Here is a 24,867-nt window from a genome sequence, read left to right on the forward strand (position 1 = left end):
AGTTGGCAGAACAGCTTCTTGGCACAGATGGTACAGATTCTACAAGTGTCTGGAACTGCATGCAAAACCTCTCTAGTGAACTTTTGTGCACTGTGTATGGAGGTGGAGTCGTCTCTGCCATCAGGGTAGGAATGCAAATATATAAGGGTGATTAATCTGAATACGTTTGTACTGATTTGCAGTGAGCGTGGTCTGTGTATCTATGAGCACCATGTGTTAGGTGTTGTTTATCAAAAAGTGGATAAAGAGTCTGAAGTTTTCAGTTTATGCCTGCATGCAACTGTGCAGCTTGTACAGTCCAAAAACGGAACTCATTTCCAAAAGTATTGATTGTACCTAAATCCTTTCCAGATGGAGTCCCTTTCCTGATGGTCCCCCCCCAAAAAAAGTACATAAAATACACTGCATCTCTAGTCTAGTTTATTTCTCCTCTAGTTTACTCACAGATCTCATGTTCAATCCCTATGTCTAGAGTACACATATTGTGACATAAAACTAAGCAATTATATACTCAAACAATCTGCTTAATAGACTTCTCAAACGTACCAAGTGCATTAAACAGTTCTAACAAATGTAATGCTTGTGTAAATAGTCATATATACATGGTTTCTTAATACGCCACTGCCCTCTTGTGGTACATTAAGGCTATTTCACCTGTTCTAACATCTTAATTTTAGGGCTATTTTACATATAAAAACATAAAAATGTGTTGTTGCCATTTGAGCATCATTTTAATCACTAATAAGTCAAAATGACAATAAAGCATCTCTATAACCAGCAAGACAGTTATTTTGTTCATTTAGCTAAAATTGTATGGACATTTTATTAACTAGTTATTAATTTTTACTGCTTTTTAACTAAATATGGCACAGAGACAATAAATCCAGATCATGATCTCAATTTTAAACGTATTTTTTTTTATTTTTTATTATTGTTATTTTTTAAGTGAGGATACAAAAACAGTTTTTTCTGTTCCCTACTCACAACTTTAGGTCCTACCTACAACATACCTTGCTCTAGTTAAGTATCATACAGGTATTTGCATCTCTTGTTAAAATTCACTGACAATGAATGATGCCCGGTTGCATTTACCCTAAAAATGTTTTCTGTCCCAAGTCACCTCTATTAGGACATGTTTTATGATTAGTAGGTGTTATATATTGATAATAATAGGTGTTATAAATTGATGGGACATCAGATTCTAGCTGGAAAAACAAAAACAAAATCATTTACTCATAAGCGATAATTAGTATTTCAATTAAGTTTAAAATGTGTGTAGTTTTGAAAGATGACTTCATGAATGTGAATATTTATTGAATGGCTCCTCCCTACCCCATGAATATTTGACCACTGCTCCACTGTTCAGTATTTCTTTAGTTCTGGAGAGAAATCATAGCTTCTAAGCCATTACATAAAATGCATATTTCTGCTTTATTAAAACAGTTATAAAACAGAAATAATCTGCCATTTGTGATATTTATTTGATGTGATATTTATTGGTAATTCTGTCTGTAGGCCAGAGGAAGTGAGCAGAAGACCACAAACAAAACTGAACTTAATAAATGACAAGTTTATTGTTGCACAAAATGTACAAAATAACAAGCAAATGGACAGCCCTCTCCCTCCCCCCCATCCAACTTGCCCATTACTTTTTCTCCCCCAGTATGAAGTTGAAGAGCTGGAACCTGTGACTACAGCAAGTCCAATAGTCCGAGCCAAATGCAAGGTTTTCTTAGACACAACACACACCCAATTCAGTTCACTGAACATTTGAAAATGAATAAAAACACTGTATTTACACAATTTCATCTGAAGTTGTACAGCATGCCATCTATTTATTTATACAGAATATGCTTGTAAACATACCCCTGTATAAAAAATATACTGTTAGATCAAATTAAGTTCAACTAAGGGCTATAGACATCGAAATACAACACTGCGTTTGTTGCATCTTAATTTTATTAAATAGTTTATTTTTTAAATACTCACTTGTTTATGACATGATCACCTTTTTTTTAAAATTGCATCTTACTAAAAGAAACATTCTCTAGTTGACTGTAAGCGCATCAGTTCCATGGCCTTTTAGATGGCTGGTGGAAAATCCTCCGCTTATTCACTTATTTACACAAAAACATACTACTTGTTTTTTTTTTTAATCACCTGTATGCCCTTTATGTGTGTGTTTGTGTGCCTGTGTGTATGTGTGTAAGTGTAATTGATTGTTTTCCAGATTTCTACAAGTGTAAACGTGTCCAGAACTTGAACTTGAGTACACTAATAGGCAATGTCCAGTATTTCTGACCAGTAAACTTAATACACTATGAGTGTGTTTTTATGTTGTACTGTTACGTTAAATTGGTGCTAAGCGGATCCTGTAGTTCACTCAATATGTAATAAACTCCTGATAATCTACAGGGTCCTCAAATGAGATGGTTGCAGAGAAAGGAGCAGCAGCGCTGAGTGAAATGTGAGCGGCTTCTGAGTTTCATGGCTTTGCTTCGAATTCCTTCTCGCACAGTTTCCTGAAGCAGGACAATTCCTAATTCAGTGCACATTTGTACATGTACATCGTACTAAGGCCTTTCTTTTGTTCATGAACTGTTCGTTGTTCATTCTATATTGGCACAAAACAGCTTATCGAAACTGCGTTTGCAGTCAATATTTTATTTCAGTATTGCTGTACAGCACTAGTGAAGAAGTCAACAAATATCCTTAACCTGTGCTTTTCGAGTATATACAGCAACGTATGTCTCTTGTTTTACAGGTACTGAGTTTCGGCAGAAATATAACATGGCATGCTTCACAAATTGATTTTGTAACTGAAACTTGGAAAGGGAGTAGAATTAAATAAAATACTCCTGCAGAATGCAAAGGAAGAAGCATGGGTGCAGATGACGAGGCGAGTGTATTAAAAATCAAATGGTATTTAAATGCAGGGAGACTGACCGGCACTATACACACTATACACTATACAATGTGAAGCCATTTTTCAAAATCTTTATATTTAATAAGGGGATTATCTATGTGCAAAAATAATCTGCAGAAGTACATAGTTATATGGACCTTATTCGTTGTTTTTGTTTCTGGTCATAGGGCTTTAATAAATGCTTTTTCCCCCCCTCAAATGTTCTCATCTGGTAAGCCATGGTTCTGTTTTAGCATTTTTTTTTTTTTTTACATTTTAATATACCTACATATATATATATTTCTATAATCTCTTTTTTATGTTTTTACAAAATCAAAGACATGATGAACAACTGACAATATATTATATATATTTTTCCATCCATTGTTTTCCCTATTTAGTTTTTGAAATTGACATTTTGCATTTCATTCATGTAAACAAACAGGTTTCTGAAGGGTGTGTTACCCAAAAGCTTCCAGCCTTCATACTTTGTTCTCTGTCAGCAACTTCCTCCTTCATCATTTTTCTCTCTCATACTTGATTTCATCTCCCCAACTTTCTCTCTTTCTCTCTCTCTCTCTCTCTCTCTCTCGCTCTTTCTCTCCCTCCATCTCCCCTCATTGAAGCAGAGCACGGATTTGTTTTGAGGTGCTGTCATCATTTAGATGTCTTGTTGTATACCTTAGGATGGACAGAAATAGGTAAATGTTTTATTTTAGAAACAGCATTACTAAAAATATACTGTACATGCATTCCATAAAAACCCAACTCACCTCAGAGCATTCAGCAATCCCTCCACACTGTTTGAAGGCTGCTCTTTTAACACCTTGATGCACCCCTTCATCTACACACAAACACACACTGTGTAAGAGAAAGGTCAAGTCCTTCTGATCCACACACACAAACACACACACAGTGCCTGGAACCTTCTCTAACAGGGAAATCCTCTTCTCTAGGGCTTCACACAGTACCTTTACTGGTTTCCACAAAGTGATTTTAAAAGTGATTGTTAGAGTGTAGAATAAGTGAATAGATGATGAGAACCATAATGAATGTGCAGGTAAAAAAAGGTGTGTCTTACGTCAATCTTGGAGGTTTTAGCGAAGGCACCCACAGGGTGAACATGATCGTAGAGGATAATCACGCCCACCATAACACGCATGCAGAACAGCATAGTGTCTGTGTTGGTAAAACGGCACCGGTATTCCCTACATATATAAACAAAAGGTTAAATTCATCTTCCTTTTACTCTTGCCAACTTACATTTTAGATAATGAAGACTGGTGTAGGCAAGATTCAGGTAGTGATGTGTGAATTTTTGCCATAAGAAAAGTAAAGACAAAAAAAAAAAAAATTCTGACCAGCACAAAATCTTATCTAAATATATTCAGTGAAAAGCTGTACTCCACTTTTACAAATTTTTGTTCAGATGGAGCTATACGATAAGTTCTACAAATGTTTTTTTGTGTTTTTATGATTTAATGTTTGTCTTAGTCATTTATTTGGTTTTGAGGGAAAAAACGCATAATTCTGTGTTTAAGATTGTGCTCTGAAAATATTAAAGTATTACATAAATATAAAGATATAAAGAGATAATTGCTGTATAAATTAAACTAACTGAAAATATGGATGTCCAGCTGAAGAAAACAGATTCTTAGATAACCTGGAGTTAAGAGTTTCAAGGTTTCCATTTCAAAAAAGTGCTTTAATAAATCTATTTAAACTGAATCTTATGCAAAATGACTCTGAAGACCCAAAATTCTAAAAAGCAGGCAGCACAATGTTTTCAATTTCTTTCAATATTTTACAATATTTACAGTGAAATGCATAAGTATTTACATTTTTATGTGCTTTGAATGACCTCATAGAATAGATTAAATTATTGGTGTACACCCATGAGCACAAAGTATTCAAGTATTAAAAAAAAATAAATAAAATAAAAATGCAAAAAGGCATGTTGGAGACAATGTTTTTCGGTTTGGATGAGACCAAACTTTTTGGCCTTGGCAAAATAAATGCTATGTGCAACAGAAACCTGAACCATCCTATGACTATAAGCATGTAATCCTCGCACTGAAACATGGTAGTGGAAGCATCATGTTGTGTGGATGCTTTTGGTAAAATGGTCAGGGCTGTTTGCAAAAAAGATGCAGTGAACACTTTAATAGATTAAAAATCAAGCTTTTTGATGTTTTTGAACAGCCTATTGAAGGCCCAGATCTCTATTTGATTGTAAATGTGGCAAGCTTTTTTTTGGCAGGAAGAATTGGCAGATATATTAGCCTGCAGATATGCAGAACCGACAGATTTATTTGTAGCATTTGTAATTTCAATGCTATAAATGTGATTATACCAAGTATTGTTAATTGCCCTTTCGTAAACAAAGCATGTAATAATCTGAAAATATGTGAATATTGAAAAATAATCACAAAAATGTCTACATTATCTAAACATAATTTTGTTTTAACATAAAATGGTTAAGGGCAAAGTGGTTAAATACTAATGAACAGCTCTCTAAATTTGTTATTTCATTGTGCTTGAAGAGTATGCTACTGTTCCAATTTATTTTCCATGTATTATTTCAAGTTATTGTTGGTTCATTTCATCATACTGCTCTAGCAATTTTCTAGCATTTCTTTCCTAAACAGTCTGCCTACTGTGGTTGAAATTCATAACCTTTCCCTAAATTTGGTCCTTTCTAACCAAAGCAAAGTCTGGACCAGAAAATATTTGTGTGGGGTTTATTAAAAAGACTTACGGAGTCTCCAGCATGACCCGGCACACACAGGCCATAGTGCTCAGGCAATCTGTGGTGTCTTCGATAGGCAAAGTCTTGTTCTGTGATACATGTAATAAAATGTACATGTAATAAAATAATATATAAACAAACAAAGTTTTTAAGTTATATATATATATGTAAGCTTTATATACTTGCCTCTGACACAAACTTAGTTGTGGCATTGCTCAGTGTTTTTAGCATGGGTGTGGCTTCCGCATAAAACAAAGACATCCGATTGGCCATTTCATTATTGACTTCATTCTCCGCCTCTAGCTGCAGGAGAGATAAATATTGTTTGTTCAGACAGTGAACATCAATGATAACATCTCCAGGTTGAAAATGTATTTTGTCACAGTACCTGCTGATTGTTTAGCCGATTCCTGCTTATAGTCCTCCTGTAGTAACTAAAGTCATTCTGAATGGCTGGGTTTGTCATCTACAGGAAACAGGACAACCAATCAAAATATCTAATTATTACACAACCTGTAATGTTGTAAAAATAGCTATTTATTACACAGCACATCAACTTCGCATCATTGACATAGTGAACAGCATGCTGTGTGATAATTTCACCTTTAGCTCATCAAAGCTGAGAGTGAAGTGCAGGATCTCTGCAAACTGTTTAGCCAGGGCCTGTTCTCTCTCCAGGTGCTGCATGGGAGCATACGGTGGGCTCGTCAGTGCTTCCAACAGGCTGCGCAGGGCATTTTCTGGTACAGCAACATCATGCAATCAGAAAATATTGACCAAAAAATTTATTCAGCATACATTAGTCAGTCTCAAAAGAAGCCATCTTTGCTCCTCATGAAATAAGCAGCAGCAGTTCTCTCTCTCTCTCTCTCTCTCTCTCTCTCTCTCTCTCTCTATATATATATATATATATATATATATATATATATATATATATATATATATATATATATATAAAATTTATTTATTTATTTATTTATTTATTTATTTATTTATAAGCGTAAGCATTTTCCGTCCTCTGACTGGTTGGTCAGATGGAAACTGTTACAGCCAAGTTCGACTGGCAAAACATTTCTGTAGCGCTCTGCACACATAAATACATATAAAAGCTAGACATCGTGAGGAGAGGTCGGCCAACCCCGAAGCTAGCTAGCTTGTTTCAGCCTGAGAAAGGGTTTGTTCGCCACTTCCAGACCAATGAATACACGCGGTACCACAGTAATTATATTTATCAGGAGTTTTGGAGGAGAGACTTGAAACCTGCTGAACTAGTGCCTGGATACAGAAGATGGACAAATGCCTGCATGTGTTTTTTTTCTGCATCTTTTTATTGATCAATTTCATTATCATTTTATTGAATTGGTGAGGGTTACGTTTATTCTGAGTCAGATGACACAGATTTATCAATGCGTTCTGGCTCCTCAGCATAGCCAGGGAGGAAGTGGTACACTAGCTATTTTAGACTCTGCGAGAATCTGCTAAATTCTCATTTTTCCATGCAGAAGGACGCGGAAGCACTGCATCCTTTACACTCTGCTGGATGCTGTAGCCATGGCAACCAGTCTGTGAAAAATCTGTGCCAGAGGAAGGGCACATATTGTGAGTGTTGGCTGAAGTGGTGGCTACATCATGTAATACCTACCTATCCGATTATTTAAAAAAAAGAAAAAATACTCTGGACACCCACTCACCTAACCTGAGTGAAAATTCATAAAATCGCTTCAGCTTGGCCACCAGAGGGCACACAGCGTTCCAGGCTTTCTCCTGAAGCTGGAGGTCATTGGGGTTCTGAATAGCCTGAAGAAAAGTACAAACAAAATTTAGACTAAACATTTGTAGTAGCCATGTTAGAATTGACAAACCACTGTGGGTAAATAGAGTTAGAACAAAAGACATTGGCATTGATCCTTTTTTTTCTATCTGTAAATTCGCTTCCACTGAGCTTTGATCTAAAGGATCTGAGAGTTCTTACAGCTGAATAAATTCCATGTACCCAATAGTGATAAGCAAACAGAGCCAACCAAACCACACTAGTAGAGAAATATTATATATATATATATATATATATATATATATATATATATATATATATATATATATATATATATATATATACATATATATATATATATATATATATATATATATATATATATATATATATATATATATATTCATTAAGCAGAATGAATTAGTAGCTTTCCAGCTGTGTGGCTGAGAACTGATTACTCTTGAGACTAGCGCTCACCTCTCTTATCTCTTGCCCTGCTCCACTGTAAGACTGTAACTCTGCTAGGATGCCGTGAGCCTCCTCCAGAACGGCGCTGACTTGATTCCAAACGGCTGTCTCCGCCTCTGTGGGCTGGGCATCTGCAGATCAGACATGGACTCGGTGTCAATTTATGGATGTCAATGAAGATTAAAGTCAAACACAGCCAATGTTCCTACAATTTCTTTTGGACTATTTATCACCTCTGTCAGACACAGCCTCGTATGTGTTTCTTTCTCCTTGGAAGCCAATAGTTTAAAGTTTAACTGGCCAAGTGGTCAATTTACTATTGATTCACAAAAATGTCAATAAACCAAGTACTACACCCAGTTGCTAACTCCCTATGGAAGATTTCATACTGTACTTTATTATTGTTACTGTATCCTCTCCTAGAGAGTGTTTTGTCCAAAGGCATTGAGACAGAGATTTCTTTTAAATCCAGATGGATTAATTTGGTACTATTTATGGTGCTATTTTGTTGTGATCTTTTGTGATTAAAGTAGATTTTGGGGATTTGCTGATAAACTGATACATTTAAGATTCTGAGTTTGGTATAACTGTTGCATATTTATGGAAACACTGTACCACCACTTTCCCAGTTATCTACACTCTATTTTTAGGTTGACATACAATCTATTGATAGTTTACCGATCCTTCACTCGTCTCAAGTAGAAAAAAGACGTTTCCGCTACTTCTGAAATCCTTACAAATGGCTCAACATTGCATATGATTCTGTATTTCTGGATATGTAACCTAGCATGTTATAGTATTGCTATCTCTTTCTGACTCTGTTTCTGTAAGAAAGTTACACCGGAAAATTCACTTTTACATGTTGCAATTGTACAATCTATACGTGTTTGGTGTTGCATTCTGTGTTAATATAATAGTTTGGGGAGTTTAATAACTAAGACAATTTTGCCATTATATCTGCAGACTCACATTTTGTTTAGATCAATAAGGATTGTATTTTTTATTTTTTTTTTAAATCAGATTACCTATATTACCTGAACCAGCATTGTCAAGTGTCAACTTTGTTTATATGAAATTAAATTAATAGTGTCAGAACTGGAGAGAAGAAGCTTTCATATGACAGCTGTGAATTGTATTTAGTTGCTTTAGCTGAATCACTGGGATTATGAGAAAGGAAACCAAGAACTGTGACAGAGGTGGTCATTCCCTGTTGCATCAAAAATAGTAAAGTACAGAGCAGAACAGGCTGCTGTCCATGTTCTCTTTCCAAAGTGCTTCATGATTTACATTTAAAATAAACATTATACAAACCTCTATCTGACCTATTACCTTTACCAGGATTTTAGTTCTGTGTTTAGGCTGTCATTCTACATTACTTTTTTATAACTGTGTATTTGTTGAGTGCGGTTTGAATAGCAGCCTGTCTGAGCTTATTGGATACATAGGGTTAGTGAAACACCAAAGAGGAAATGTTAAAGTGGAGCTGGTAAAGGACTGGAGGTTTCAGAAAAGGAGTAGCTATTTGGGAGAGACAAGAGTTAAATGTGAACAGAGAAATGGAAATTCTCACTTCCTCACTTCATACACATTAACATGCTTGCTTCTCTCACTTATTCAGTTAGACCACCTTACCAACCACACAACACACACACACACACACACACACACACACACACACACACACACACACACACACACACACACACACACACAGAGACAAACAAATAACATGGGATTATGAACATTATGCACAGCCAGAAACCAAAGGTGGGGAGAAAGAAGGAGCAATGACATTAGAAGGGTTTATATATTGCATATCTCTCAATGTATGCATAGCGTTCCTGAGATATTGCAAAGGATTATACGTCATGCTAGACATTCAGAATGAAAATGGGTCACTCTAGGAGGACACCACACATTGAAACTCTCTGAATGCAAGAAGTTTATACATGAATAGAGGAACAAAGTAAAAGGATGAAATGAAAGCGGTGATGGACGCAAAATTGGAATAAGCAGCGCTACGGAAAAAAACAGAACTAAAAAATAAAAAAAATAAGAAGCTGATGAGCTCACGTTCAAAGTCAAGGAAAACTATTTGGCCATGCTCAAGTTCGGCGCAAGCCAGCACTTTCAGGAGATTCCCCATGAGCCCCCTGGAACAGAAAAAAAGGGAGACGTATGTGGGTGATGGAGGGTCATGGAGATCTGTGTGGTGTGTGTGTGCATACAGATATGTGTGACATCAGGGGCATATACAAGGCGTAGGGTGTGGATGGAATGGAGTAATAAGACCAGGAAGACTGGGGCGTTTCGGTGTGATGTCATGGTGTAAGAATAAAACATTTTTTTCCCAGCTCTATTTGCATTTCACAAAATGAGTGCAGGTACCCACAGAACCTCCTCCAATCCATCCATTCTCCAACCTCAGCACATCCACCCTGTGCTCACACACACATTGAAACATTGCACACCACACAGCAACAAGCACTTACTTTCAAAGTCCAGAAAAAAATGTGGACAGTTCTCTAAATCCTTGCCAAGGACCTTAATGAGGTTCCCCATGGCTGGCAAACCTGGGCAAGGGAGACAACAAATGCATACAGTACAAGACAATATAACCTGTTTTTTATCACAAGAGCGCTTCAAATGCTAAGTTTTGACAATACGTGTATAAACTTTACAAGGACCATGCAATGTATTATTGAGTAAAATACTGTATGTATAAGTTGGACATTTTGTTAAAATAAATAATCATATTAATACAATACTGTAACTAAACTAAATCTAGATCTTTTACATTTTCAGTTTTGAATGGGATATTATAAAGAACAAATTGAATTTCCATATTTCACTACAATTACACTCCGCTATTGCACTCTGGTTAGACCCAAACTGCATTTCGTTGCCTTGTACTTGTACATGTGTAATGACAATAAAGTTGAATCTAATCTAATCTAATCTAATCTAATCTAATCTAATCTAATCTAATCTAATCTAATGATTTTCACCTTTTTGGTTTCCAGTGGCTGATTTTCATTCATCCTAGCATGTCTCCTGTTTTTCTAGAACTGGCTAAACTTTCGCACCTTACCTTGCTAAAATGTTCTGTTCTGTTCTAGAAGTGGCCAGTTCTCATGGAAGATGAACGGTTTGATCTATTTGATTTGTTTCTAAGAGTTGTTTTATGTTTGTACATTGAAACAAATTAAATAGAGACCGTTCATCTTCCATGAGAACTGACCACTTCCTGTGACATGAGCAACATTGTCAGCTGGAAACTAAATTTGGGTGTGTCCAGCAATGCGACAAAGCTGCGGAAAGTTTAATATGAAGCAAATATGGAGTGACTTAGTACAGTGACTACAAAGGGAAGTAAAGACATTACAATATCAATACAGTACATCTATCTCCTGATTTGTTGTCAAAAGTGGAATGCCAGCTGTGGAAACCATAGTTCATAGTCACTATAAGTGTCAATTTTATTGCACACTTTGAACTCTCAGTATGACCAGAACTATGAAAAAAAAAAAAGTGTGTAGTTATATGTTAAGTCAATCATGGGAATCATATACCAGTCTATCAAAAGGGTTCCAATAGTTCTTCACAAAAATACTGAAAGTAGTTCAGTTACAAGGAATAAGATTTAAACATCAAAACTTCCCGGTTCCCCGTATGCTCAGAGCACCATCAGATGCCTGAACTCTTTAAGGTTATGCCAAAATCTTGATATGCATTAGAACTAACTGCATAAAATCTGACAATTATTGGAGTAGTTTACCGATGATTAATCTCATGTGCTATTATGGGTGTAATAATCAAATTATTAGATTGGAACATTTATGCAAAAATTTTATTTTTAAACTGATTTGTAAGTAATTACAGGTCTTCATTATTCAATAGTAGGCCTACCCCTGATTATAAATACATTTTGTTAAATTGACTCATATTGTAGCAGCTTCTAAAGTATTGTCATATATGTCGAATCATTGCCTTAATAATTAATATCCTATTGTGTTGTAGCAGATCCTTATTGTCAAATACTGCTTTATGAATCTAAATGATATTGTGTTGTATGCCTGTGGTTTTGCACCCTTGCGTGGTATCAAAAAACAACCCTCGTCAACTCTACTGTAAAAAGATAATCTAACACAATCATCATTAATTCATAAATTAACTGGATTCTCATTCTGCTGGAGAACAGCCACTGATTTTATATTTATATCAATATTGCTTTATCATTATGTATAATTAGCATAGCTGTTTGGAAGGCCGTTTTAAAAGGCTAAAGGTTCTCAAAAAGATGATGCTGTAAATATCTACCATCTTCTTAGTTGATTTGAAACCATAAAAACACCACTGGCATACAGAGATTTAAAACCATGTTGCCACAGTAAAGCCATTTAAAAAAGGAAAAGACTGAAAATAAATGCTTGACATGATAAGAGACTGCTTTTACAAACATTATCTGAAATGGCAGCTAGCCTTACGTTCTGCATCAAATGGTGATGATGCAGTGTGTGGTTAACGGCACATGCACACACACACGCGCAGTACAGAGATAGCAATTCCCAGCCGGTTTATCACTGCCCGTCTCCTGGCAACTAGCCGTATAGCTTCTGTTTCCATGGCTGGATCGCACAGCTTTGTCCTCCTCCCTCTTTGCTAGCTGGGATCAGCTACACACTACATTTTAGCTTGTATAAACACCTGGCTGGTGCTACATGATGGATGCCATTTTGCCACCCCCTCCCATCCCCCAATACCCCCATCCCAATATATTATGCTGTTCAAATGATTTGATCTTGTGGCATTTTACTAGAAATTGTACCAGGAAATAAACAATGTATCATTAAATAAATTCATATTAATTACAAAATAATTACTGGCAAATAATGGTTATAAAACTGCAGAGAATAATACAGATGCTAAATGTATTTTTAATGTATTTTTTTAAAGACAATCTCTGCAATATAACTATAATTTCAATGTTCAGTGGCTACCTTATTAAAGCCTAAATCTAATCTGAAAACATAACTTTCAGTGCTGCACCATCCACCATTCAAACCAGGACTGAGAGAGCTAGTTTAAAGTCAGCTCTTCTTCCTTGTCATCAAGCTCAGCAAACCGACCGATCACTCTGCAGCTTGAACTTCAGCATAACATGAACATCATGACTTTTATTGTTCTCACCTACCAGCCAACGATACGCTTGCCTTCTCCCACTTTCCTTTGATTTGTTCTAGTTCTCTCTTGTAACACTGCTGTGCCTCTTCCTCCTCACTCCCTTCCTTCTCTGGACAATGAGGTGTTCCTCTGAACAGCAGAATCATGCGCTTACTGACAGTAAGGCTGTGTGTTCTGTAGCATAAAAAAGTACTGTGCATTTGTGCAGAAGCTCTGCACTTGACATGACACTGTCCTTTTCACACTTCTCTTTTTCTGACATCTATTTGAAGGCATATGGTATGTGCGCGCGCGTGTGCGCTCGTGTGTTTTTGTGTTTGTGTGTGTGTGTGTGTGTGTGCATGCATGTGTATATGTCTGTGACTGATAGAGGTGTTATTTTTTTGTTCTGTCTGAAAAAAAAAAATGTGTGGGCTGGTAGGATGCCCTAAACTAGGCCTGGGGTTTAGTATCTATGAGAACGCTTTAAGAGCAGCTTCCTGTGGACAAAAAAAAAGTCTGCTAAACACAATTCTAAAGTCTTACATTAACATTTATTTAGCTTCCGCAAAGAAAAAAGAAAAAAAAAGAAAGAAAAGAAAAACCCTTTAGTACATTTTGTGCCTTCTTGTTTATGTTTTTATCTTTCTCCATAGACTTTCTAATACAATATAAGGAAAGGATAAACCATTAATATGACCTATATGGCGTGCAGTGGCAGCCTGCGGTAACCGATACCTCTGTGGTTAACTTTTGTTCTAGGCTCTTAGGAAAGACTCTCAAGCCTCAACGATATGCTTGGCTCATTTTTGCTAAATGAATACATATAATTGTACGGAACTCATAGCTGAACTGAAACATATTTAATGGTAAGTTGCAAAAAGAAAGGTCTTTGGTAGTAAAGAGGAAGCTAGCCATGAAGTCATAGCTTTGTCTCACTACTGTAAGATACTGTAAGAAAATGCCTTCTGTCTCACCAGTGTTTAAGGCTAAAGCCAGACCACACTTGCTCAACCCACTGCACATTTATATCAAAAGATTTTGGACATGGCCATGGCTACAATTCTGTGCAAATATTAAATGTTTACATATTTATTTCTAGATTTTTGTCTATGATATTAGGATCTACATATATGTGTATGTTTTATTTCATTTATTAGGACTAAATCAAGTTAATTTTTGTTTTGATTTCTGGCTATGGCCTTTTTTTATGCAGCAACTCGTCACATGTGCTTGTAATGCAATGGCAAATGAATTCTGTGGCTTTATGCTATATTATCTTTGCTTTTCAGTGCCCCAGTTCTATCATTCATTGTGTCACATGGCTCAGTTACAGAATGTTGCATAGGCCACAGCTGGTCAGTTTCATGCTTATACCTTTGCTTGCAATTTTCCTCCAAGAGCACTTTACTGCATCCACTGGGGACCTGTCTGCTTCTCTGCTAGTATCACAGCATCAGCATCCACCACCTGAAGAAGAGAAGGAAAAAATGTTGTTCTTGTTCTTTTAAAATAAAGTATGATAACAAGTGAGCAAGCAGCCCCCCTGATGAATTAATTGCAGCATGCTAACACTAGAGGTGTTTAGCTGTCTAATAAAGGTTTGTCCATCATTGTGAGAGGTTTTTTATCACTGAGACAAATATTAACACAGATAAATAAACTATAGCCTAAATTAAATCTTATGACACATTTACTTCTTTAATATTCTGTAAAAAAGATAGATATTTTTCAGCTGATATTCTACATGCCTCTTAAAATCAAATTCTATTCACTAGATTTTCGTTTCAAATCATTTTTCTTCACAAGTCCCTGCATCCACAACATTTGCATTCCTTATCATTATGAGGACATATTTGTGTATTGTGAGTATGGTGAATATTTTTAGTTAGACATACATCTGTTTTTTTACATCAGCGTCTGTTATAGAAATAAAAAAGCTTAATTTTTTTACTGTAAAAATAAATTGGCTTTTAAGCAATGTAAGAATCTCAAATGAATATTTGGTGTTGACAAGTAGATGTAGATGCTTTCAGTTTTTGTTAGACAGATGCATTTGTTTGTGTTGAAAGAAGACTACTAAGCTTCTCAATTAACAAAGTGATACTGGATTATAGCCCAGAATGTTTTTGTTAATAATAGAGACATAAAGTTGGCAAGAAATGTATTTGATTTTCTAGCATCTTGTTTACTGAATACACATATCACTAAAAGCACCTTCTCTAAACCCTGTAGCTCCTGCCAACAGTATATAGGTATATATAAGTGTTATTATTGATTATTGCATGTCAGTCTTGCATGATGCATAGGAAACGTCTACAATCACTGTAGTGTATAGTTCCAGTGGGAAATCTAACATAAAACAAAGTTCCAATTAAATTCTTGGGCTAATGAATATACATTGAACAAGCAATCAACTCCACTGACTAGAGTCTGTCTGCAGACTTCAGGTCACTGAACATGTTTTCAGTGAAACAGATTTTCATACATAAACTACATTGTATGACCTTAAACACTCTTCAAACTAGCACACAGCTAGTTGTTTTACGATTGCAGTAAAAAGTTAAGCGCATATCAAATATCTTCCCAATGTATATGCTGTTTATCAGCCAACCACCATTAGCAGTATATTATAACTTTTATGAACCGTACTTAAAAATCCACTCAGATATCATTTCATGTTTTAATAGATAAGCCATCTAGTGAATATTATGAACGTGTAAGTTTTTTGATAAGTCTTGTCAGGTTAGTTTATGTGAGCTAGCTAGTATTAGCAGAATTTCAACACACATATATATATATATATATATATATATATATATATATATATATATATATATATATATATATATATAAAACTAAAAATCCTTTCAGGATAACATATGGGAAATTAAATAACTATATGAATGCCAGTGACTTCCTCCTGCTTGAGGATTTTATATAGACAAACTACAGTGGTGTGAAAAAGTGTTTGATTTTTTATTTGTTTGCATGTTTGTCACACTTTATTGTTTTAGATCATCAAATTAATTTAAATATTGGTAAAAGATAACACAAGTGACCACAACATGCAGTTTTTAAATGAAGGTTTTTATTATTAAGGGAAAACAAAATCCAAAACTACATGGTCCTGTGTGAAAAAGTGTTTGCCCTCTAAACCTAATAACTGGCTGGGCCACCCTTAGCAGCAACAACTGCAATCAAGCATGTCCGATAACTTGCAATGAGTCTGTTACAGCACTGTGGAGGAATGATGTTCTTTTTTCTAAAATGGGGTGTTACTTTTATGCCAGACGTAATGCGTCACATACCTTCCAAAAAGTTAAACATTTGTCTCATCAGTTCACAGAGTATTTTCCCAAAAGTCTTGGGGCTTATCAAGATGTTTTCTGGCAAAACTGAGATGAGCCTTTATGTTTTTTTTTTTGCTCAGCAGAGGTTTTCGTTCTCCACTGTTCCATGTTTTTGCCATTTGTGAATAAAGGCTCTTACTGTGGTTTGCTGGAGTCCCAAAGGTTTAGAAATTATATTTATAACCTTTTCCAGACTGATAAATCTCACTTACTTTACAAACACTTTTTCACACAGGGCCATGTAGTTTTGGATTTTGTTTTCCCTCAATAATAAAAACCTTCATTTAAAAACTGCATGTTGTGTTCACTTGTGTTATCTTTTACTAATATTTAAATTAGTTTGATGATCTGAAACAATAAAGTGTGGCAAACATGCAAATAAATAAGAAATCTAACACTTTTTCACACCACTGTATGTATGTACAGTGATCTGCATAGAAGCCTAATTGCCATTATTAATCTTGTTCCACACATAATCTAACAACTGTAGTTAATTTATTGTGACCAGGACCAGGACGTTGCTAAGCACAAATGAACAAACCTAAAAATAAATATGAATGTGGCTTTTCTGTGTCCCTAGATACATATCTGACTGACCTGAATGCTTTATACCTGATCACTCGCTCACATTTTTAAACCTGACCACTCATTTACTCAAAATATTTGCTGCATTTTTTTGCTGCAAGTTCCTTTTTTAATACATCTAGTGTCAACTAGACCAGCTACATTTTCTGGCAAAATAAACAACACAAATAGTACACACATGTCTAATAATTATATTTAAAATACTGCTTGTTTATTTTGACTAATGTGTGTAATAGTGTAATGCATATTCAGTCTTTAAACTATGTACGGTTTTGTAACTGTAAATAAGCTTACTCTAAACACACACACACACACACACACACAGTATATACTTTCTCTCTTTTACAGTCTCCAAATCAACACCAGCAGCAGCCAGGAAGCTTGATGCATAATGCATCTGAGTCCACTCCATAAATCTAAAATAATATACATCACAGCGCACAAAGGGCTCTGCTTGTTGCCATGGCTCATGGGCAACCTGCTATCCTGCTGTGCACCACTCTCATGCTGAACCACAAAACTGCTTCACATGAACCACAGTCCTCGATTCGATGTCATCATTAGCATTAACCACTGTCACTACATTACAAGTGACAGAACTAGAGAAGTGTGTTTTTGGGTAATGGAAGATATTACTATATTTTTACTAGATGTAAAAACACATCTCTTTATGTCTCACACATCCCTGTCTAAGTAGTGCTTGAAAAGCCAGACTGTCAAGAGATAATTTTCTTTTATTCCCTGATTGATTTACAGTAAGTGTATTGACTGGGCTATAATGTTAATACATTTCAAGGGCCATGCAGGGTCATCAGAGGTCAAAAGATGCCTTTGAGACCTTGAGTTGTACATGGATTTAACTTTTCAGGGATTAGATTTAAATTGCTTAATGGCTCATAGCCACAAATGATTGAATACTATAGACTGGCCGCATGATACAACAAGGTCAACATTTTCACCTCTATTTCTTTGATAATAAATACCAATATTTCAATAAATCCTGATCATTGCTTTTAGATTAGATCTGAGGCAAGCAGTGTAATGATCAATCCTCTGTGGAAGGTGCAGCTTTAATTTGAATCCTTGTGTCTTTTTTGAGCACTTAGCACCACCTAGAGAACGACACAGGAAACTGAATGCTATATAATGAGTTTGTCTTTGAAGTGTAGGTACTGTGTTACAGTATGCTGTGTTCAGAAATATCTCTATTAATGTAAAATGGCAAACATTCAGTAATTTTGGTAAATTTGGAAATTTGAGAAAAAACTCAAACAACACTTTCCATTAATTACACACGCATAGACTTTGCATTAAAGTGTCCAGTGAATTCTGATTTGATCTGAAATAGCAAATACCAGAAGAGTGAGATGTTTTATATGGAATCATTTTGTAGCCATGGTGTACACAAGCCCATTTAAATGTTGCAATATGACTAGAAAAAGAAAACAAGCACATTCTGAAGCATGCTTTTCTGCTGAGCAATAGGAAAATGATGTAGTCCTTCTAGTTTTTATTTGCTCAGTAATATTATTGCTTTTTTTACCTCAATATTTTTAAAGTAGTCCAGCATACAGTGCCACATTGCCACAGCAAATGGTTTCAGACCCTTATGCAAAATGTAATATAAGACCAAAAGAAAAAAACACGAGAGAACACAAAACATAGCCAGTTCATCTATTGATAGAAAAAAGAATATAGCACCAGTGTTAAAAAGCAATTGTCCCCTAAACTTAATAACTGTTTGTGCAAACTTTAGCAGCAACAATTGCAATCAAATATGCAATTTCATAGAAACATTAAAGTTTTTTAGCCCACTTCTTTATATTTAATTAGATTTCATTCAGAAAAACTGAAGCCACTTTCACGCAGGAGTTTAAAGTCCTGTCATAGCATCTCAATCCGGCTCAGGTCAGGACTTTAACCAGGTCACTCCAAAACCTTTATTTGTATTCATTTGAGTCATTAGGAGATGGAATTGCTCTGGGGCTTGCTGTACAGTGCATCCGGAAAGTATTCACAATGCTTCACGTCCGCATTTTGTTGTTATAGCCTTATTCCAAAATTGATTAAATAATTTTTTTATTGTGTTTGAAATCTTTGAAAAAAATAAAATAAAAAAAAACAAAACACAAAAAGAAAAAAATCACATGTACATAAATATTAACAGACTTTCTGTGGTAAAAGCAGTTGATTAGACATGATTTGGAAAGGCACACACCTGTCTTTATAAGCTCCCACAGTTAATGTAGACACTATATAACCCAATTGTGCTTGAGCATCAATCAAAAGCTGTACCGTAACTCTGAAACTGAGTTACAGTACAGTGGCCAGAGTCATACAAAGGTTTTCCAAAACAGGCTCCTCTCAGAACAGGGTTCGCAATGATCGATCAAATAATTCCATGTGCTGTGTGTCAGGTGCAGAAACTGGCTTGAAAAAAAAGGTGCCTGAGTGCTGCCAGCATTGCTTTAGAGGTTGCAGAAGGGGGAGGTCCGCTTGTCAGTGCTCAGACCATACGCCACACACCACAACATGTCGGTTTGCATGGCTGTCATCCCAGAAGGAAACCTCTTCTGAAGCTGGCTCACAAGAAAGCCTGCAAACAGTTTGCTGAAAATAACCTGTCCAAGAGCATGAATTACTGGAATCAGGTCCTGTGGTCTGATGAGACTAAGATAAACTTGTTTGGCTTAGATGGTGTCCAGCATGTGTGGTGATGCCATGGTGAGGAGTATCAAGAAAATTGTGTCTTGCCTACAGTCAAGCATGGTGGTGATAGCATCATGGTCTGGGGCTGCATGAGTGCCGCTGGTACTAGGAAGCTGCAGTTCATTGAGGGAAACGTATTCCAACATGTACTGTGACATTCTGAAGCAGAACATGATGCCCTCCCTTTGGAAACTGGGCTGGATGGCAGTTTTCCAACATAATAACGATTCCAAACACACTGCCAAGATGAACTGCCTTGCTGAGGAAACTGAAGGTGATGGAGTGGCCAAGTATGTCTCCAGAACAAAACCCTATTGAGCATCTGTGGGGCATCCTCAAGCAGAAGGTGGAGAATCTCCTCCAGAGTGATTTACTTTTGTGAGATATATGTTTATCTTTAATTCCTGTTCGAATGTGAGGTTTCTTTCCTTTTTGCAAGCGAGGCAGCTGTTGATCAATTGTCTTTCTTCTTTTCCCACCATCTTTCCGTTGTGATTAGAACACATTTCCCCTGAACATTAGTATGGTCGATGTGCTGTGGCTGGAATATTAGCTTAGTGCAGTGGGAGGGAGGTTAGTGCAGACAAAGAGCTCAGCTCTGCAGCTGATGGGAAGTTGCAGTATCGGGACTAGACGGACTTGTAATGTGATGCTATGGGGCTGAGACGCCCAGTCATCATCCTCAGTGAATGCGAGCACTAGGAATTGTGTGAGAGGTATAGGAAGGTAGAGTGAGCTTCCACTGTTCTACTGAGCCACCCTTCCCCCAACACTCTCTCTGTCCTCAATGTTGAGAAAATGGTGCTGGATGAAAAAGCCAATTGATAATCAGCATTATGAGTTAGAGTAGTAACTAAATAGAATCTGGACATTTTATCTATCTGTCTGTCTGTCTGTCTGTCTGTCTGTCTGTCTGATTTGTTTTGCTTCTTTGGGTTACTGAAAGAGTTTTACTTGTATGCACTATTTTCACACTGCATGCATTAGCTGTTGAAAGAGAGAGATGAAGCCTCGATTCTTTTATTTGCAAACGTTTTGCGTTTACATCAGAATCTCTTGGGATAATTTTTTGGCAAGGGATCAACTGTTTGTACGTTTGACAAAGAAAAATACATATAAATGTGACTGAATTGGATTGATTGGTCAGAAGTTATTGATCTGTCTGCAAGGCAAAACCCGTGTTAATAGTAAAGAGCTCATTGTTAAATGATTAAATGTTGCTTCAATAAGCTGTTATGCTGAAACAAAATCTGTGGTTAATCAGGTTTTCTGTTAGGACATATTTAACATTAATAAAAGAAGACTTGTGATATTCATTCTTTTACAGGAATGCTAGATGCTAAAAGTACCATGTGTTGTTCAATAATAAATAGTCAATACCAACATTTTGTGACATGCTGATATTGGAAAATAAATTTGTATGTCTGCTTCACATTAGGCTGCTTCACACAGCCCTTGTGTTGTGTTCGTTTTTCGAATGAAAGCATGTCCCATCATGTTTCATTCTTCACTTGAACAATTACAATGGGCTTAATAGAAAATGTCAAGGACTATGACATGCCTCAATCACAATACTCACTGTTCTGCACTTTTCTGCAAAATATCATCAGGGTGATTAGCTCTGTCATTTGGTTACACTTTTATTCAAATTATTAAAAATATAATAAAACCTACTCTTTCACCCAAATCATTTATATTTTGTTTCCTCCCTTTTGACAGCGCATGGTTGCTCAAGGTCATCAGTTAAATCAGCGATCTATATATAGAAACATGTCTTGGGTCTCTCTGACAAAAGCTTTTGTCCTTGAGTCTTTGATGAAGGTACTGGTTTAAGAAGATGAAGAGAAAAGGTATTATATAAAAGGTTTTGTATGTAAGTGGATAAAAAAGGGAAAGAACATTGATATCTTGAACAGCTGTTATTGACATGCTGCCATGACCCACATAAAAGCATGCTCGTTAATCTCAAAGTGCATCTTTGAGTTTGTTGATCTCTCTGAGAGTCTGGTTCTGGATCTGTGCCAGCAGCTTGTTCTTTAATCCACTATACACTTATCCGTTACAGAGGTGCCATGGCTGTCAGGCTGCCCCCTGTGCCTGCTGCTCGGCTGCATTGGGCCACTAAAAAAGAGAGACGGACAAGGAGAGATGAGAGGAGAAGAGTAGCTCTGTTCTAGGCAGTCCTGCCAGGACTTGTGCTTAAAAATTCCCTTTAACCCAAACATTTTCAGACAGATTTCAGATTAGTTCCATCTACCCCTTGAGCAATGAAGGAGATAATAAATATTTTAATATGAGCAGACAAGAGTGTTTAAAATAGCATGCAAATTGGTTTGTGCCATTGCCTTTAGGTTGTTAAACTAGAAACCTGAATGACCAAAATGGTTTCATTCTTAACAAGATTAAATTTAGCTGCAGAATCTATTTTTTTCCACGTCACATTTGTGACTTGTGTGTGAAAGTGACTTTTGCTATTTAATGTATTTGTATAAAAAAAAAAGTGTTATATGTGTAAGGAAATTGTCATTAAGCAAAAAGAAATAAAAATAAATATGATCAAATTAGACTGATTTGTCAGAAGGTATTGATTATTTTTTCAAAGCATAAATGACCAATGCAAATCATACACTTATATATATTGCGTTTGTTGTAATATGTTATTCATTCTATATTAACAGCTCATTTAAATGTGCTGTAATTATAAAAGCTGTGTCAGCTGTGTTTGAATTTGTATTGCCTTTTTAATAGCATTAAAGGGCTATATGTGTACAGCAATAAATTAATCACTTTATATAATTTATGATGCATGAAACTCCATTAACCTCCTTATATTCCACTCCTCACTCTTATACTGTATTAATTACTATTTGTTCTCCAAGTATTTTGTACACAATTTGTTGATTAAAAGAAGTAAGGGAGGTTGTTTAAGTTTAAAGAAGCTATTTTTGATAATGTCCAGTATCTTGTATCATCACCAGCTATTGGTAAATGTGTGCCCTTAGCATTCTGCACTTTCACAGTGCTCATTTGGCTCTCTCTTTATCAGTCATGGCCATTTTTAGGCATTCCTGTAGAAGTGTCTCTCTTCTAAAACCTGCTCTTTTGCTTTGTCCATGTATGTTTGGCTCTGAAACAAAGCTTTTTGCCAATCACTGATAACTCAAAGCTTAAGGAGCAGCTCTCGAAATTCACCACTCAGTGTCGGAAGTGAAAAACTAGAACGTTGCAAATCTATGCAGTTAACCTTTGCTGCAGCACTGCAGTAGAATCTAAGATTAAATAATTGATAATTCTCATTATCACATATCTCATTAAACATTTTTGTTTATTATTCTTTCCATATTAACAGAAAAGACACAGACTGCTGCACAAACTGCTTCAAGTGGATTAGCTAAGAATCAGTCTAATGATCTACTGAAACTGTAAAAGCTATACTTATGCCCTTTTATACATCTTAAGCCCGAACATTAATTGCCCATTTCTGTCAATGGGATTAAATGTGTTCTGGTGTGAAATGCTTTAATGGTTAGATTTTAAGCCATTTCATTCCACTTATATAATATTAATGATAAGTAAGCTATGGGAAAATGCCAGGTTAAAATCAGCCATATGCTTGGATTCTGACAGTTGGTGAACTTGATGTGTTTGTTTGTTTGTTTGTTTTTTCATATAATTTACTTTCAAATCATCTACATTTAAACATCTAAATACATATCTAAAATAAGATAGAAAACAAACAAAAAACCACAATACACATTAATATGAAAATGCAGCCTATGCAGTGGGGCAAATATTTTTTGTTCCCCTGCTGATTTTGTAAATGTACCCCCCTTACCCCTAAAGAAATAATCAGTCTAGAATGTTTATGGTAGGTCTATTTTAATGGAGAGAGACATAATATAAAAAACATCCATAAAAAATGTATGAAAAATTTAAGAAAGGTTATAAATTAATTTGATCGAGTGAAATTAGTATTTGAGCCTGTACCCTTTAGGAAAGAACTCCTAATATCAACTCATTATGTATAAAAGACACAAAATCAACCTCTTACATTAAAATTTCTCCACCACCATTGGAAAGACCAAAGAGCTGTTAAAGGATGTCAGGGCCAAGTTTGCAGACCTGCACATGGCTGAAAGAGGCTACAAGACCATCAGATTGTTGCCTTGGCCGTATGTTTTTGGTCATTGTCATGCTGAAAGTCCCATCCACGACCCATCTGCAGTGTTCTGGCTGAGGCCAGGAGGTTTTCATCCAAGACTCTACAGTGCATGGTCCCATTCATGTGGTGAAGTCTTCCTGTACCCTTAGCAGAGAAACAGCCCCAAGGCAGAATGTTTCCTCCTCCACGTTTGACAGTGGGGATGATGTTCTTGGGGTCATATTCAGCATTTTCTCTGCCTGTCAAGTTGATGCCAAGGAGCTAATTTTTTCCCAAGCCTTCTCTGAATCATTCATTTGTTCTTTGGCAAACTTCAGATGAGTCTGTCAATGTGCATTCTTCAGCAGAAGGACCTCGGTTAGGATCTCCCTTGAGATCATTAACAAGCTCCTCCAGTGTAATTCTGGGTTGATCCCTCACCTTTCTCAGAATCATCCTTATCTCATGAGGTGAAATTTTGCATGGAGCTTCAGAGCGAGGGCGATTGACATCTTATATTTCTTCTATTTTTGAATGATCATGTCTACAGTGGTCTCTTTCTCACCAAGCTTCTTGCTGATGGTCTTGTAGCCCATTCCAGCCTTGCAGGTTTACAATCTTGTCCCTGACATCCTTTTATACACATAATGAGTTGATATTAGGAGTTCTTTCTTAAAGGTACAGGACTAATTTGGGATCAAATACGAATTAAATTATATATAACATTTTATTTAGTAATATTTTTCCTGGACTTATTTCATATTCATTTCATATTCTCTCGCTGTTAAAATACACCTACCATAAACACTCTGCACTGTTTATTTCTTTGTAAGGAATGTTGTTTTACCAAAATATCAGGGGATAAAATAATTATTTCCACTGTACATGAATAACTTAAATATGAATTTAATTGTACCAATTTTTTTTTAACTATTAGCTTTATTTGCGGTCTGTATAAAAACAGATTTGAATAATAGTGTGTGATTGACACCAAATAAATTGTAAATACTTTTTTTTGTTGAC

At 35.9% G+C, this 24,867-nt stretch overlaps 1 protein-coding gene across 8 annotated transcripts in view; it reads right to left on the reverse strand.

Annotated features, from left to right (window-relative positions):
* Window positions 1-1,550: 1,550 nt before the first annotated feature.
* The window catches only part of fam49al (family with sequence similarity 49 member A, like), a 50,553-nt gene continuing 27,236 nt past the window's right edge, over window positions 1,551-24,867 (reverse strand). For 2 of the 8 annotated variants that reach the window (XM_046834865.1, XM_046834862.1), the window contains exons 2-12: window positions 14,434-14,526; window positions 9,967-10,046; window positions 7,903-8,024; window positions 7,346-7,451; window positions 6,258-6,394; window positions 6,043-6,120; window positions 5,841-5,957; window positions 5,664-5,743; window positions 3,987-4,113; window positions 3,679-3,749; window positions 1,551-3,586 (exon numbers count right to left, since the gene is read on the reverse strand). In XM_046834865.1, coding sequence (XP_046690821.1) covers window positions 3,523-3,586; window positions 3,679-3,749; window positions 3,987-4,113; window positions 5,664-5,743; window positions 5,841-5,957; window positions 6,043-6,120; window positions 6,258-6,394; window positions 7,346-7,451; window positions 7,903-8,024; window positions 9,967-10,039 — 975 coding nt within the window. In that variant the 5' untranslated portion in view covers window positions 10,040-10,046; window positions 14,434-14,526 and the 3' untranslated portion in view covers window positions 1,551-3,522. Of the gene's footprint in view, window positions 3,587-3,678; window positions 3,750-3,986; window positions 4,114-5,663; window positions 5,744-5,840; window positions 5,958-6,042; window positions 6,121-6,257; window positions 6,395-7,345; window positions 7,452-7,902; window positions 8,025-9,966; window positions 10,047-10,385; window positions 10,467-13,083; window positions 14,070-14,433; window positions 14,527-24,867 lie in introns of those variants that run through there. The other 6 variants (XM_046834867.1, XM_046834866.1, XM_046834860.1 and 3 more) reach the window with 5 other exon arrangements.

Source organism: Silurus meridionalis, chromosome 22 (assembly GCF_014805685.1).
Source record: "Silurus meridionalis isolate SWU-2019-XX chromosome 22, ASM1480568v1, whole genome shotgun sequence".
In the NCBI taxonomy this organism is placed as follows: Eukaryota; Metazoa; Chordata; class Actinopteri; order Siluriformes; family Siluridae; genus Silurus; species Silurus meridionalis.